General features: G+C 37.9%; 1 protein-coding gene across 4 annotated transcripts in view; it reads right to left on the bottom strand.

The window, feature by feature from the left end:
- Positions 1-17384, bottom strand: part of TRPC4 (transient receptor potential cation channel subfamily C member 4) — a 152189-nt gene that overhangs the window by 20693 nt on the left and 114112 nt on the right. For all 4 annotated transcript variants that reach the window (XM_005501865.4, XM_065052368.1, XM_021286884.2 and 1 more), the window contains one exon: positions 5665-5804. In XM_005501865.4, coding sequence (XP_005501922.2) covers positions 5665-5804 — 140 coding nt within the window. The remainder of the gene's footprint in view (positions 1-5664; positions 5805-17384) is intronic.

A 17384-nucleotide genomic window follows, 5' to 3' on the forward strand; every position in this document is an offset into this window, starting at 1 on the left:
AATAGGTGACCTTTAAAGGTCCCTTCCAGCTCAAACCATTCTATGATTATGTGATTCTATGATTCAAATTGCAGATGGGAACTGGGCATCATTTTGGACAGTGATAGTTGGCACAGGACCCCACCATGCTGCAGTTGCTCTAACCAACTGCTAGTGCAGGTGAGACAGTCCCAGTACCCAACAGCAATCCCTGGCACAGTTTTATTTATTCATGTACAAGCAAACATACTATCTGACCATTTTTGGTCTCTGGGAATGAGAAATGCAAAACTGGAGAATAGCAGTCCATGGAAGAGCTCAGCTTTACGCTTCAACCACCAGTGACATTTGTTCTTTACAGGGTATGGAATTAAATCCAGACCTGCTGGAGTCATAGGTCAGTACTCTCTTCATTAGACTAGCCTCTCCCAGAATGATCATGCTGTAAAATCAAGTCTTACTGCATTTGGCATCATAGCTCCAAGAGAGATGCTATTTTGCCTCATCCACTATTACCCTTCTGTCTAATTCTGATTGATTCAAGATTGGTGATGGAGTAACAGGGAGTAGAAAACAGAACTGACCTACTGAAAACTAAGACACGAAAGCGAGAAGAAAATGAAGGAGAAAAATATTTCTGTGTTTATTAAGAAAAGAGGGGTGAGGCCTCCTCAGCATGTTGGCTACAATGCCTTTCTTTGAATAATATTATACAGTATGTTATTGTGTATTCTGATGACACTTTACAATCCTTGTATGTAAAAACTTGCATCTATTAAGTAACTATGAACAAGTGTCAGTACAAGCAAAGATTAGATGCTGAACAGTGCATTAGATGTTCACATTAGCGAAAGTACACAATGTGTGTTGGGGCAATAAGGTAAAATATATTAATGAAAAATTTTAAAGAAGATATTTGAAACTAGGAAGATATGGAGTTTTTGGTAGTGAATCAAAAGCGTCCTACTGCAGACATATTTTAGTTGAAGGCAAGTAGTGGCAGATTCCAAGGAATTTAAACAAGCCAGGGGGAAGGAGGAAATCTAAGGAAATACTCATATGAGAAAAACATGGAACTACAGGACGCCGAATAAGGATGGCATTTAGTACAGTAAGAGAGAAAGGACCAACTTAAACCAATAAGGTATGAACAGCCACATCTGTGCTCCCTGTCACCTTGTTTTACAGTCAGCAAAGAAAAATGAGCATTTCTAGAGTAGTAGGACAGCAGATATCCCAAACAGATCAGACAAGCTGCTCTTTAATTTCCTCTGTTTCTCCTCACTAATTATTGGGGTAGGGGAGAGGCTACCTTATAGTCTGACAAGATCAATTCAATATCACCTTTTCCAGAAGAGATGAGGTTAAGGAGAAAGATGAAAAGAAAGGACTTTATCTATGATGTTCTGGATTGAGACACAAAACCGGTCTGTTAAAACAGAAAGAAAAGATCAAATGACCTCTTGTAAAAGGGAAACCAAAGGCACAACTGTGTTTTAAGCTTAACTGACTCCACCTTTCTCAGGCTTCAGTGCTTCCTGCATGTGTGGGTATGATGCAAAAGGTCTCATGGTTGTGGGCAGAGAGTGAGGGCTGTATTCCAGTTTTGAAGAGATGTGACTTAAGAGACTGAAAATACTTGGTGAGAAAGGTGAAGGCCTCAGAAGAAACTTTGGAAATGACCTGTGAAATATACTAGCCAAAATAAGACAGCAAATAATACAAAGAAAAAAATGAGAGCTCTGACAACAGAACGCTTTTGATTCCACTCACTAGAGGATGCTGAAGAGAAATCTAGAAATATCAAAGAAGAGCCAGGAGAACAAAGCAATTCATATGTGAAAGGGTAAAGAAAGCAGAGGAGCAAAAAGACTAGGCATATTAAAACCAGAAACAGTGAAAATATGAAAAAAGAAAAACTGTATTTTAGTACCAAACAGCCCAAAACATTCAGAATTGAACTGCTTGTTCTCTCACTCATGCCTGTTGATGTTCTTCTATTCTATACAGAATAAATAAATGGTTATTGTTCTAGGGAACAGAAAATGGGAAGAGTGAATATAACAACGCTGAGCTTGTTGCAAATCATGATGTTGATACCTTGCAGTCTTTCTTTTACTATTTTGTGACCCTGCTGAACTTCTGTCCCCAGTTCAAATGCAAATACAACCTTTCGACATGTAACAAAGCTAACCATGATTTAACATGATTCAATAATACCTATCATTGGCTTTTTGTTGAAAGAAATGTACGTGGCACATCAATTAAAATTAAAAAGATCAGAAAACAAATTGAGTAGGATATGAATAGTGGAGTTTCAAAGCAAATATATGATGGTTGTGTGATATCAGCTAGGGAATACACCATAATAATTCTTGATACTTACTCAAAAGAATTCAAATGCAGATCTACTACCAGAATCATTTGTGAGAAAAAAGCTGAGCAATCACTGTTTTCCCATGAAAATAAAAGTCATGAACTGTAGGTCTCATGAAATCACCAAGAGAGATCAAATAGACTTGGAGAACAGGCTATCTGAATGTTTAATGGGCTGTTGGACCTTGATCAAATGTGAGCCCTTGCTTCTGATAACAAGAAGAAAGGTTAAATAATACCCATCTCAGGAAAAGAACTTTAAGTCATTTTCTGAAAGGTCACATGTGAATGTGAACTCTTCCTATTTTAAAATGTATGTCCCAATCTTTGCATTCATTATGCTGAATTTCAGAGCAGCAGTAGGAAGAGGGTGGGGCATGGTCTGACAAAGAGCTTTAAAACATTAATTACACTGAGGAATCAAGCCTACAATTTTTCAGGGAGGAAGGGGGTTAAAACTATGTAAATGGACATTCGGTCTGTGAATATGGGGAAACATTGATCAAAATCCCCTTCCAACGCAAACACATAATAATAAGAAGAAGTTAGCTTCTGTAGAACCAGTGGCACAAGAGAAACATAATCTTATTTACTACTGAACAGAGTACATCAGACACAATGATCATCAAGCCAGATAAATAATGTATTTTTAGTAACTTTTCAGAGTTCTTGCCTTGAATAGGAACCTGTTTCCCTACTAGCTTTTCATGTCTGTGGCTGAGACACATAATCAGCAATAGGAAATTGATGTGATCTCTCGCAGAAGTGGAAACAAGCAGCACTAGGTCCAATGCTCAGGTTTAACACACTTTTAAGATAAAGCAAACATGGTCTGTACATAATTTGGCATTGCACCTAACTTTATGCATCAGTACAAAATAAATTATCTCCCAAAAAAGTGATTTGTTTTTTTTTTAGAGCACAGCCATTTCTATTTATATTTATAACCCTCTATCAAAACAGATGGGTTGCTTAAAATCAATCATCTTGTACTCTCATAGGACATGTGACAATGTACTATTTATAATCACATTATTTACTGGGGAGAGAGAATTTTCAGTGGATATACTGGATAATTTTAAAAGATCTCTCACGTTGATACACAATCAAAGACAAAAAGTATAGACCTTTGAAAAATATGAGAGGTACTCATTTTATTTGAAGACTGGCAATGGAACAGATAACTGAGGTATTTTAGCAGTCGTCTCATCCTGAAATTACACTCTTTGGTGTATTTTACTCTATCCCATCAGCTGCTGCAAATAATATACATCTGCTTAACTACCGTGTCAGTCAAAGAGCCTCAAATGGGAAATAAACGCTATGTTTTTTTTCTCTAGGAACATCTGTCACACATGGGAGTAGTATGAAGGCACTCTCATAATTTTATTCAAGGGGTTTAGTTAAAGCTGGCTTGAATTGATTCATGGAAGGTAGAATGCACCTAGGAAATAAGCTTATCTATTTGATTCCATAAATACAGAAAAGCTGTATTTTAGAAAAATGTGTCTTGCAAGGTTTAGGAAATTAAAATAAAAGTTTTACATCAAAACATACTGGTTACATTTGTCATCCTTTCAATCTCACCTGTTGTAGGCATTTGAAAAATATGGCTGGGTATTAAATTACATTTGCATTACTCTGTTCATTACATCATCATGTGTTTCATTTTCTACCACAACTGAGGGCCTTTTAAGAAACAAAAAGTTATTTGAATGCATGTGCAGTTAAAAACTAATAGCCACAGAACCAAAGATATTGCTTTATGCACTATGTTGATTATGGCTGGCATGCAAGCCTTAATTTGGAGATTAATGGATGCACATTATCCTAGATACTGTCACCCTGGAATCTGATTACTGTAAAGCAGAAGCAATGAAAGGATTATAATGTCTTCCAATTAATCTTATTCTAAAGAGAATAACTGGCCATCTGCAATGCATTTTCAATGAACTTCTTGCTTTGTTACACAGGACAGTAAAATAACTACTTATTTTCCAGTCACTTCATGATAAGGCATCATTGTATGTAAAAAGACATTTCATGGCCTTTAAATGACAACTTTCCTCACACTTCTGAGCATCTTGCTCTTTCAGGCAACAGCTCCAAATTTCTTTGAGTGAGAAAACTTCCGAAGGATAGCAGCCAGAGAGCCAGAAAACCTTTTGTCACGGGGGGAGGCTGGTGTGTGAACAGGTCTTTGCTCAGGTCTTTGCTCATCCCTATCCTGATCGACTGACCCTTGTGAACAGACACAAGATGATATGAATTAGAAGTTTCTGTGATCCTCTGTACTTATGAAAGGGCTGCATCAGGAATAGCTGCGATTTGAGGATAGGGAGCTATAACTGGCCACTCGACATCCCTCTCCTTTTCCCAGACAAAAAGGATCTTGACAGAGGAGAGAATCTCTTTGCATGCATACAGGGTGGCTGGTGGCAGGGAACGTGAAACAGCGGAAATATAAAGTTGATCACAGTGGCCAGTAGAAAGGGGTTTGTTATTTTTACTTGGATGTTATAAGAGCTCCATAATAGATGCTAAGAAATGCTTTCATTTCCTTTCAGATGTGGTCTCCTTGCTTTTGAGACCATTTTTTGACTAAAATATTTCATTTTCTGAGGAATTTCTATCATATTATGGATTCATGTTGAATATATACAAAATGTAACATGTTCCATGGCTTTGGAAAGAAGGGCTGTTTTGCTGGAAGATACTTCAAAGAACAGGAATATAAAACTATTCATAAAAGTGCATGAAAAGGGTGAGAAAATGAACATACCCAGCTTCAAGTGATCATTTTATGCCCTTCAGCTTTACTTCTTCATGTTGCATTTATCATACATTTTCAAAACAAAATGTTGCTCTACATCTTTTTATTTTTCCCCTAATTTTGAGTAAATATTTTTCTTGTAGTGTTCTCTGAAATTTTTGCATAGTGCATAAAATTATCTTAGGTACAATAGTTTCTTACTGAAAAATAGGCAAAGACTAACATAAAACATAATTTTGTGCAAACATTATTATATATTAGCAATGATTTTCATTTTCCAAGAAAATTACAGTATGACTGTTCATGATAAAATACCAAAAGATTGCCTGGACCAAGAAGAAGAAAGTATAAATTGCAATGTTTTGTTTACTCTTACTCTGGTCTAGCTTCTCGTTATAGCTGCAAAAGATTCAATGAGCATATCATACATCTCTTGCATCCCTGTGTCTCAAAACCTCCAAATTCAGAAAAAAATGTTTGAAGAAGCCCAATTTATTTTATCTTAATTATTTTGTTGATTTTTTAAAAACGTTTACCTTTGAAAATGCAACAATTTTCAAAGAGATTGTTGCTAAGTACAAGGAGTTCATTACAAAATCCATGAGGTTCCACCAATCATGAATGTAGTCCTGTAGTCCACCATCCCACATCTGTTTAATTTCACCCCAGATAAAACCTGTAAATAGAACATAATTCATTAAGAATGAATATTAAATAAAAAGGCTGTCACTATTCTAGACATTTATCTCACAATGGACTGATTCTCCTTACATTAATTATAAAATGAAGGTGGATAAGTAAGTGCTCTAAATTACATATCTAGTTAGGTGAAATTATATCTTTCATTAACGTTTCTGGAATTAATTTGTCAGGCAAAACCAGAAAAAAATCATCTGCTTGTACAAGGACAACTTCTTTGGCTTGCTTTAATCTCTTTTCCTATAGTCTCCTAATAATTATAAAAAGTGTCTTAAAACCAGTCACAACTGCCAACTCTGTCCTTGGTATCTGCTGCAATATAATTCAAACTGGAAAATTTATGACTGCAGGAGTCAATCCAACACATTAATTTATTTCAGTTGGAACCCACACAATATGGAAGAGGATTTCCAATGCTGTTGTCAATCCTGAAGTAAAGTCTCCCTTTTCCACAGGAAAGAGTAGTGTCTCCAGCAGAATATTTTTTGATAATTCCTTCCTTTGGGACATAGAATCATAGAATCATTTTGGTTGTAAGAGACCCTTAAGATCATAAAGTCCAACTGTAACCTAACACTGCCACTAAACCATGTCCCTAAGCACCTCATCTAAACATCTTTTAAACACCTCCAGGGATGGTGATGCCACTACTTCCCTGGGCAGACTGTTCTAATGCCTGACAACCCTTTCCGTGAATAAATGTTTCCTAATATCCAATCTGAACCTTCCCTGATGCAACTTGAGGCCATTTCCTCTTGTCCTGTCACATGAAGGAATAGAAACTGTTTTCAGGTGTGCAGAACACATATTGCACTGTACATGAAGTGATACAGAAATATTCAATCCCAGTGAGAAATTGTGCAAGTTGTCTAAAATGAACTTGATTTAACAGCTCCAGAGACAACTGTGTGGAGACTCTTAATGCCATAAACATTAAAACCTCCACATTATTGGATAATATGGTATGATAAAACAACATGGAACATTAGATTCATATTTCATGTTATTATCTACAGAGTTTTTTGATAACAAGAACAATAGAGATTTTAGTTTTTCACAGTTAATTATTTTCTTAAAGGAATTTCTTACTGTTTTGCTCATTAAAGTGACAAAATTCATGACAAAAGAGAACAGTCTCTCACATTACATGCTGAGATATAGCTAATTCAACATAGTTTTTCTCCACCTGCTTATCATGTTTTGCTTTAGAAAATGTTGAACAGATTTCATGCGAGCACATATAAAGTCCTGCCTCAGTCTAGTTTGGGTTTAGTTCACCTTTAACCTTAATATTCTGTTTCAATGAGCTAGCTGACTGCGTGGAAAACTTGTGTCTTCTTTCAAACATGATGCCAGTTCATAGTGGTTTGGCTTGAGTCTTTCTGTCTCCTGATTGCTTTCAAAGGGAGAGGCTCCTTTCCTCACTACCTTCTCCCCTCAAATCTCAGATGCATGTTCCCATTTTGTTTCTTTGTGTCATCATCTGTAATCATAAGTCTTGGGAGTATCTGAATCATCTCATTAGTTCAGCAACTTTTATTTTCAGAGGGTTCATTTTCAGCCACACCACCATCAGTATTTCAACATTCTGCAGAGCTGGGGAAACATATTCTCAGAAAAGCCCATGGTGAAAACGTGTAGACATGAAAGTGGGACATGCCCATTTTAGTGTCTACAACAGCCTAGACAGGATACCAGATAAAACTAATACACAAAATATAGCACTGTTAGGAAGCTAATATTTATTTTCTAGCTACAATCAATTGTTGTGAGTCACAATGAGAAAACTGTTGAATATTAATTCATGGCATGTATCAATGTCCACTAACAACATCCACTGCTGCTGTTAACTGCCCAAGTGCCATCACAAAGGGAACATCCCTTCACAGGGCTAGTAGGCAGGCTCCTAAATGCCTGTCCATTTTGGCCTGTGAAACGACACAACCACTCTTCAAATTGCTGGGCACCTGACACACAGAATGAAGATGATGACAACAGGTCTGGCTCCCCCTTCGCTACACAGTCCCCTTGAACCTCCAACACACAGTCCATGTACTTGCAAATATCTCTGCTTGCTCTTCCGCTTCCCTCTAGGCATAATGTTACACATCATCAGGTCATAAAAGCAGCTGTTTTGAGGGCAACAATATACCCCTCACATTTCATACACTGCTTTGAATCACCCCTGCTCCAACTGCAGAACATAAAAATAACCACTGTGCCACAGAAGCTTGAGAATACCTGGCTCCAGGCTCAGAGGAGACCTGGAGCCAAAGACTATGTAATACGGGTATGGCGCCTAAGTCTCAATATTAGAGAACAGTTCCTTGATCTTTTTTTATTTAATAATACAGACATCGCCCCAGGATCTTGACATTGGGTAGACTGCTATGGCACAGAAAGCAGACACTTGCATTGATAGAAAATCCCCCAATAAAAAAGCTTTTCCAAATAAATACACATGTTAATAGAATTCAATAAACTCTTCTGTAATGCATCACACCTATGCATTCTCTTTAAAATATGCTTTAAAAACGGAGCAGAAATAGGTTGGGACATTAATAAGATGAATGCTTAAGCAAGAGACTGTAGACTCATTAATGTCTTCTGCTGAGATATTCTGTGATTCATTACCAGCCAAAGACATGAACTGACACAAATGCAACAAAGCTGTTCTCCATAAGACTGTTGCTCAGCATCTTATGCTTTGATAGCATTTCCTAAAATATAATAGAATTATGTACAGTTTGAAAAAGAAACACTGACTAATGCTGCTGCATTTTATTTCTTTGATGAGTGAAAAGCCAGACTGTTCTTCCAAACACTTCCTGGGCTTCAGAAAATAAAATGTAATTGTACAGTTGACATTAACAGAGAAATACTGACCTACTATAAACAGAGGAAGAGAGTATACAGCTATTGCAAATTTGATCATTATGAATTAGAAATACAAATAATCCAAACTACCCATAATGCTGAAGTCATTCAGCAGCTGAAGGTTCTGAGATTACTTTGACATTGTAATGGTTGTAGTTCTAAATTTATGTCTTCATTTAAGACAACTTTTATGTTCATCCTGATGCAGGGCTTGTTCTTTTTAAGCAAATGGTTATGAAAGACTGGACATCCTACATTTTTATTGGTTGTACTGGAAATGTGATAGTTTAGTCTTTCTTGCCAGCCAAAGCATTGAAGTGCAAAGTCCGTATATAAGTACAGTTACTGAGATCTTACGAGACTCCAGAGAAATTGAAGCTAGGCTGACTGATGGATGCTGTGTTGTTGAAAGACACACAATCGATGCATGCACAGTAGAGCCTTCCAGATATGTCTTTTTGAAGGAAAATCTTTGAAGGGTCAAAATCCTAAGGCTGATTGCCAAAATCTACAACTCCAGAGCAATCTCACCATGAAAGCTGAGATCAGTCTTTGGGGGTATCAGATCTCTAAGGCTAGGTATCCTAGGCGTCCTCAATTAGAGCAATGAACGCTGGAAGAACTGGGATCTCTGGAGTTCTGTAAATACCCCCAAGTGTGCCTGAAGAGTTATCCTAGAAAAGCATACTCTGAATCCCAGGGCCTTTCTGCAAAACTGAAGACTTCTCTAAGGTGTGGTGAGCTTACATGATGGAGCTATTCTACGAACAAACCCCAGGGGTTCCAAGTTATGCTGTTTAGGATTAATTTATGGCTATATAGTCAGAGGTCTTGAAATCTTGTTGTAGATCATAAGAGTATATTTTTGCAAGAAGGAAGGGTCGGGGGGCAGGGAGGGGGAAGTCAGTCAGCTCTTATCTTCGCTGGGTCTGATACAATATGCCAATTTTGTTCTGTTACATTAATTGGGAAAATCAGGAAAAGGCTACGAAAATCTGTCGTTTAAAAAAAGAAAGAAAAATATATCCAGAGATAAGTGCAACATTTCCTCTGTCACCTTGCACACTTCCCTTCTCTATTTAGAAGACTTATGGATAGCTGGACACAACCTGACTTTATTATCTAAGGAGTCTTTTGGGCAATTCCAGAATATGACCCGACATGATAGAAGAGCAGAAGACATGCAGAGATGACACTGTCTAATGTGTGTTGTTACAGGTACAAAAGAGATCTCTAGTCCAGGCATTGTCTGCTTATCAATATGCCAAAGCAGCAATGTTATGTCCAGCAGCAAGAAAGACATCTCAACAAAGCATAAGGGACGTCACCAGCCTGCACACAGGTACTGGGGAAAAAGTACCAAGAGGAACCAGACAAATAGAAGGAGTAAATCTAAAAGCAAGAGCCTTTAGACAGTCAGGTTAGGGTCAAGTTCATTGGCCAAAGGTCTCTTTACTTCCCTGGGAGGAAGCAAGCTTCTCCAAGACAATAATCCTGTCATCTGTAGTAGGCTCTATCTTCTCATTGACTGAAAGTGGAACCATGGAGGATCAGGCTGAAATAAAACAGATGCCTAACTTCCAGGTGCCTGTATTTAGCTTAAGTAATTCCACCCACAGAAGATTTCACTGTTTTAGGTGGATAATCTTTGTGATGTTCTGGTTGCCTCTTTGCTCCAACTGTGCCCTTCCTATCTCTTCACAATAGCTAGATTTCACACCTGCCTCTTATACTCTCACTTATCCATTCCCCATCATTTATTGCCACTTGAAAGGAAATTATCAACATTATGCAGATCTTTCACCTCATTAATCAAGGACTTACATTGAAAATTTGAAGGTGAGTCTTTCAAGCACTTGTATTGTTTATAACTAGATACTGGAGCAGTAAAAGAGAAATAACAGCATGGATATTTTGAAACAGGCTGAGATGATAGAAACAAATTTCATTAAACACCCCATGGTTTTAATGGAATAAAACAGATAAATTCAGGGCAAGAATCCCAGAGACCACATGAGGCCCTACGAATGACAGACACCATGGGGAGCTTTTGTATAGCATTGTGAAGTATTATAAATGCAAGCTGATAAATGCAACCATTTGACTGAAGTCCAGTTTGCCTAATGCAAGAAAAAAACTAATCAGAAAAAAAAAAAAGGAATCTTTGTGCTAAATATATTTTTCTTTTTGCAGTAAACATTTCTGAACCTTGACCAAAAATGTTGTTTCTTCTAAAACAAACCCTACATATTGTAAAAATATTTTTTCCAAGCAAATAAAATAGAGAAAAATTAAAATGCTTCTTGTTGAAGAACAAAATGCACTGAAATAAAATACAAACTTTTGTAGAAAAACACCCGCTTTCATTATAATTACCTCATCAGACTTTTAAAAATCCTTAAGAACTCAGTAACTGATATCATATACTACATATGATCAATCTGTATATTTTTGTGTATGTAGATACATTAATACATATAAACTGGCATGACTAGTTTTCACAGTATCACAGTATGTTTGGGATTGGAAGGGACCTCAAAAGATCATCTAGTCCAATCCCCCTGCCAGAGCAGAAACGCCTAGATGAGGTCACACAGGAACATGTCCAGGTGGGTTTCGAATGTCTCCAGGGAAGGAGACTCCACAACCTCCCTCGGCAGCCTGTTCCAGTGCTCCGTCACCCTCACTGAGAAGAAGTTTCTTCTCAAATTTAAGTGGAACCTCTTGTGCTCCAGCTTGGTCCCATTACCCCTTGTCTATCATTGTTTGCCACCGAGAAGAGCCTGGCTCCATCCTCATGGCACTCACCTTTTGTATACTTATAGACATTAATAAGGTCCCCCCTTAGCCTCCTCTTCTCCAAACTAAAGAGACCCAGCTCCCTCAGCCTTTCTTCATAAGGAAGATGCTCCACTCCCTTAATCATCTCTGTTGCCCTGCGCTAGACTCTCTCCAGCAGTTCCCTGTCCTTCTGGAACTGAGGGGCCCAGAACTGGACACAATATTCTAGATGGGGTCTCACCAGGGCGGAGTAGAGGGGAAGGAGGACCTCTCTCGACCTACTAACCACCCACCTTGTAATACACCCCAGGATGCCATTGGCCTTCCTGGCCACAAGGGCACAGTGCTGGCTCATGGTCATCCTGTTGTCCACCAGGATCCCCAGGTCCCTTTCCCCTACACTGCTTTCTAACATGTAATTTCCCAACCTATACTGGAACCTGGGGTTGTTCCTGCCCAGATGCAGTACTCTACACTTTGCCTTGTTAAATTTCATCTGGTTATTCCCCACCCAGCTCTCCAGCCTGTCCAGGTCCCACTGGATGGCAGCACAGCCTTCTGGCGTGTCAGCCACTCCTCCCAGCTTAGTGTCATCAGCAGACTTGCTGATAGTACACTCAATTCCCTCGTCTAAATCGTTAATGAATATATTGAATAATACTGGCCCCAGTACTGACCCCTGAGCTTTGTATATATATACCTATCCGTAGACTTAGATTTTGAAACTGTATTTCCATCTTGATATCTTTGAATATTAGACACTGAAATGCATTTTAAAAAATGTGGACCTACTTTTCTGTTCACAAAGTAAGACTCAGTTTGCACATTCACACCTTTCAACTTTGGGCAGAGCAGGAGCTCAGTACCCTTACAAATGTTCTCTGTCCCTTTGGATAAAGCCTTGGTTTAGACACTATATTTTTTTTGTGAAGGCTTACAAATAATTTTCAGATGGTAAAAATTCTGGATCTATCCTGACTGATTTCATTATCAAGTCACAGCTACCTAGTAAGGAACAAGTTTCTTATTCCCATGCAAAAGAAATAAACAACAAAAACATAACTCCCCTACGAAATGCATTCACAGGTGTATTAAGTTCTAAGACAAAAAATCCTAAATACATCTTGTCTAAATTCCTTTCTTGTACTGAATCTTGAACAACTGCAAAAATCAAACACATTTTCCAGCAACTGTGAAACTTCACAAAAATGTTACGCCATCTCCGCAATGTCTTTTGTTGTTTATAAATATAGTTATTAAGGGTCACTCTAAATAGTAGCATCAAGATTTGTCAAAGAAAGACATGAAAGGCACTATCCTGAACTATATTTGGTTTTAAAAACATTCGTGAATCCCTAGCTAATTTTGTCCTTACCTTTCCCACAAAAGGTTGGTTGCTCTGTGCTATTTTTGTTTCTTACCATTAAGTGATGCAAGAGGTTCCTTGGGGTCAGTCTCTGCATGCCAAATTCAAAACCAACCTTTTAGTATGTTTCTTGAAGAACATATTTTCACTGGACTGTGAAGCCACCACATGGACAAACTCAACGTTGCTCTACTGTTCAATCTACAGTTTTTTACTGGCACGACATGATGTCAGACAAGCTGCTAATGATCAAAAACTCCCTCAAGCAAAGTAATTCCCAGGGAAATCAGTAAACATTGATAAGGCTTGAAATCTCTCTTCTGTTTTACACCTGGGCTGATGAACTGATCTGTGCTGAAGGTATGTGAAGTTAACAAAAGGAACAGAGAGGCATCCTGGCATAATTCAGGGTCTTCCAATCTCTGGAGCATATTTTGTTAACAGAATACAGCTATTTCAAAGGAATATGCATAAAATCAAAAGCACACCCTCTCCTTTCCCCTGTGGACAGAGAAATGGGTGTTTGGGAAGGGAACAACTGTGCACAGTGTCTGAGTTCTGTGTCAGGTCAGGCAAAGAGCTGGGACTGACATGGTCAGAGGTGCCATTTATGTCCCAGCTCTCTTCCCAGGACAGTTATACTCAAGCAAGCTGAGTCTGAGAATTGCGAGTTCAACCTAACTGTGCACACAACTCAACACTAAGAATACTTAATATCTAACCTCAATTCACCCTTTGTCTTCACTTTCTCATCTGTACAATTAAATTTAATTCCTTCCCCCACAGAAGCAGTGAAGATAAGTTTAGTAATGCCTCCGGAGTGCAGTGAAAAGGTAATGAACAATACAAGGATTATGGAGCATTCTAGCCTTTTGGATGAACTATAATCTATCAGACCTGAGAGTATTCAGTGCTGATTATGTGTCAGCAGTGCAATTACTCTTGGGTTCAAGAAAATGTGTAATTTCTAAGAAACAGTGATAGCTGCGAATGAAACCGAGTCTAGGCATGTCATTATGAATTATGGTGTTATACATATATAATTAACCCACTATGGAATGTCAGGTGCAAATGATCTGGACAGTCAGCATTGAACAGCCCCTCAAATATTTATGGCCTTGTTTCACCACCCAGTTCAATAGCATCAGACTGTTCAGTTGCTTGAGTATTTATGCAGTGAGGCATCCATCTAAGTGGGATAGCTGTTCCCATAATGCAGTGTCTTCAAAAGGGACAGTAGCTAGTATCTTTAGACCACACACTTTCTTTCATAATTTGAACAGCAAGAAGACTGACTTTCACAGTACTTCTATAAATTCCAAATATATGTAATTAGCCGTTAAATTTTTTAAGCAGTCTTTTGAATTTTCTTTGCAAAATGTTCAGAAATGCAAATGAATTGCAGTTCATTATCATAGTGGAAGATTAAAGGAGATTTAACTTGCTACAACTATCTTATTAGCTATTTTTCTTCTATTTTTTTTTTGCCTCTGTAAAACAGGGTTTTGGTAAAGGAGTACAAGCCAAGAAAAAAAAATAGCCTGGACTGTATCCAAAAATAAATTGTAACCCTGGATTGACTTTTATGTTCAATATGAGTTGGCTAGTGGGGTGAATAAAGTTCAAATTAATCTGAGATGCTCATCCAAACCACTTCAGGTTTGTGCCTAAGCTGTCCATATCAGTGGACTGTAGATGGTGATGGTGTAGTTGTCACGATCTAGAGAAACGTGGTGTGAATTTTCAGGCTGTCATATGCAGGGACAGGAGTTGGACTTGATGAGCCTTGTGGGTCCCTTCCAACTCAGGACATTCTATGATTCTATGAATTCATCCTATGATTTATTCTATGAAAGATAACGTGTTTTCGGAATATATCAAGCGCTTAAACAGAAGCATCTAGCACCATTTTAGATGCCCCATGTATCCAAACTGGCCACCCCATTGCATTGAAAAAAGAGGTACAGGTTTCCTGTAGGATATTTATTTAGGTACAACCTTTCTGTAAGTATCAGACTTCAAAAATGGGATCAGGTGCCTCTTTGTAGGCACCTGAGTTGCTTTCTTTATGTTTACTTTGATTTAATCTCCATATCAGGACAACTAAATGTGCTAAGTGCCCCAGTTCAGAGTAAGGGGCTATGGAAAGATACCTAAATAAGGAGATAAAGTACAGAAATTCTGCATATTTTTGCTTTTGAACTCTGGTCTACAATACTGTAGAAAGAGACATTTAGCCAGCCAAAAGCATTGGTCCATTTTTTCAGGTACTTTTGCACAGGAATCTTTAAATCTCTTCAAAGAAAAATTATATCCTCATTTACTGTTTGTAAATCTCTATTAAGCTCAACAGGTTTACATGAAGACTGGAGCATACATGATTTTACTCAATATCCTTTAATCCCAATGTCTTCACTGAAACTGTTCATGGTATGTATTTATCAAAATTGATTTAATACAGAAAATAGTTTCTTGATTTCACAGAAATATTGTGGAGAGGATAAGGAGCAAGGCTTATATCCTAACTATTCCTATAGACAACCTTAATTAATAAAGTAATATGTATCCAATGTGTACAGTACTGCAAGCTAATATTCATTAAAGTGTTGTATCTCCAAACATCTGCATGTTCCTTATCTTTCTCAGCACTTACTACGTTCTCTCAGTGTTATTAGTGTAATTTTTATATTAGTATATATATTATATACCATGTAGTTAATATTAAGAAATACAGTTTTCAAGTGTGCATAAGGCTTAGATCCACAAAGAGATACAAGACCTGCAGGCAGAATAAATGAATGTATAACTTGTCTATGAAACACAGAAAGGCCTTTACAGTGTTGCTCAAAACTCTGAGTCCTGCACAGATGAGCTTGTCATTGTATGTGCAGCTCTAGGCAAAGCCAGAAGTAGATACTTAGGGAAGTAGGAAACTATTTATCCCTTCCTCTCCTATTAACAGGCATGTAAATATTTGAATATTTCAATACTGAGGACCTAAACTTCATATTTGGAAGCCCAGTCCCATGAAGAGGTTTAGTGATTGAAAAATTCTGTGATTCAATGTCTAAATTAAGTACACAGTACTGAAAGTAAAATTCACCATACAGGAAACCTAAATTCTCCATAAATTGTGTTTTATGCAGTACTAAGACAGCCTAGGCAAGAGGTACAGCAGAAATGGAATGAGGAGTGAGTCTCAAACACTGCGTCTTACAAGCACTTAGAAGCCTATCTCATGGCTTCTGTTAGGTTTCTACATGAGGCCGAGTTTCAGCATCCAAAACACCTTTCTTTCCTGAAATGCTTAAATTCTGTCCCCCAAGAGCCATGTGAATGTTTAGCACTGCAGCTTTACAGCTGAAGTTCTTGCACAGTGAATAGAAAACCTGCCTTTTTTCAGCCTGAGGGAAGACTTAAAACCTTTAACCCAGGAGACCACTGGGGCAGGAGTAGGGGTGTGGGGGTGAAACATTCACCACACCTGATAAAAATGGAAGAAAGATAAAAGAGAGAGAAGACAACAGAAAACAAAACAAACAAACAAAACCCAAACAACAAAATAAAACAAAAACAACAGGTGTCTTTAGCCTAGGCTTCTACAGTGAAGCAAAGGCATTAAAGCTAAGCTTTGCACACACACCACACGTGTTTTCTGTTTTCCTTATGCTCAAGTGATGTGATTGTAATTTTAAAATGTGAAACATCTGAATGCTAGTGGAGCAAGCACAATGGTACTCCGTTGAAAACAGGGCTAAAGTCTGAAGAGTATCTCAGGATCCTGCCAAAACCTGCTTCCATCAGCAAATTATTATGATTACAAGAAAACATCTGACTGCACTGAATGCTTGTCTATATATGATTATTTTTTATTATCCTGTAAAAGCAGAGACTTTGTTTGCAGCTCTAAGGTGTTCCCTGTGGACGTTTCCCATAGCTAATAAAAGTGTATGTAAAATGAACATTCAGGCAGTTATCATTAAGTAAGAGAACTCCCTTTATTTTCTGTACTCTGTCTAAACACTGTAAAAGGCCATTAAATACACGCAGAGCACTGTTCCATCTAGCCTAAATTGTTGCTGATCCTAAATGCTATGGCAAAGAATTTGAAGACAGGGTAAAGTAAAAGCTTCCTGGTTTGCTAAGTGCAGGGGTGTCCTCATCCAGTGATCACATCTCTGCCACTATGACTAGAAGTCCCTGATTATGGCTGGTTGTGACCCTATGGATGGAAACCATGAACCAAAGCACAGTCTGTAGCTCTGTTTTAGATGGAAGACACATTTACAAAGGTTTTTAAAATTTAGGATAGATTTTTACTAGAATAGCAAAAAACACATATGGCTACCCATATTTAACTGAAGGTCATGGCACCATTGAAAGCATTTTCCCAAAGAAAAAGTCTCCCGACTTTTTTTATCATAATCAAAACAAGACATTTTTCTTTGGCCCCAGTTTTGGAAATGGGAACACTATTCTAGATCAAATCTTAAACATACGAAGACACATATGAGCCAGCCCCACAAACAATCA

This window comes from Columba livia, chromosome 1 (assembly GCF_036013475.1).
Source record: "Columba livia isolate bColLiv1 breed racing homer chromosome 1, bColLiv1.pat.W.v2, whole genome shotgun sequence".
Taxonomy (NCBI): Eukaryota; Metazoa; Chordata; class Aves; order Columbiformes; family Columbidae; genus Columba; species Columba livia.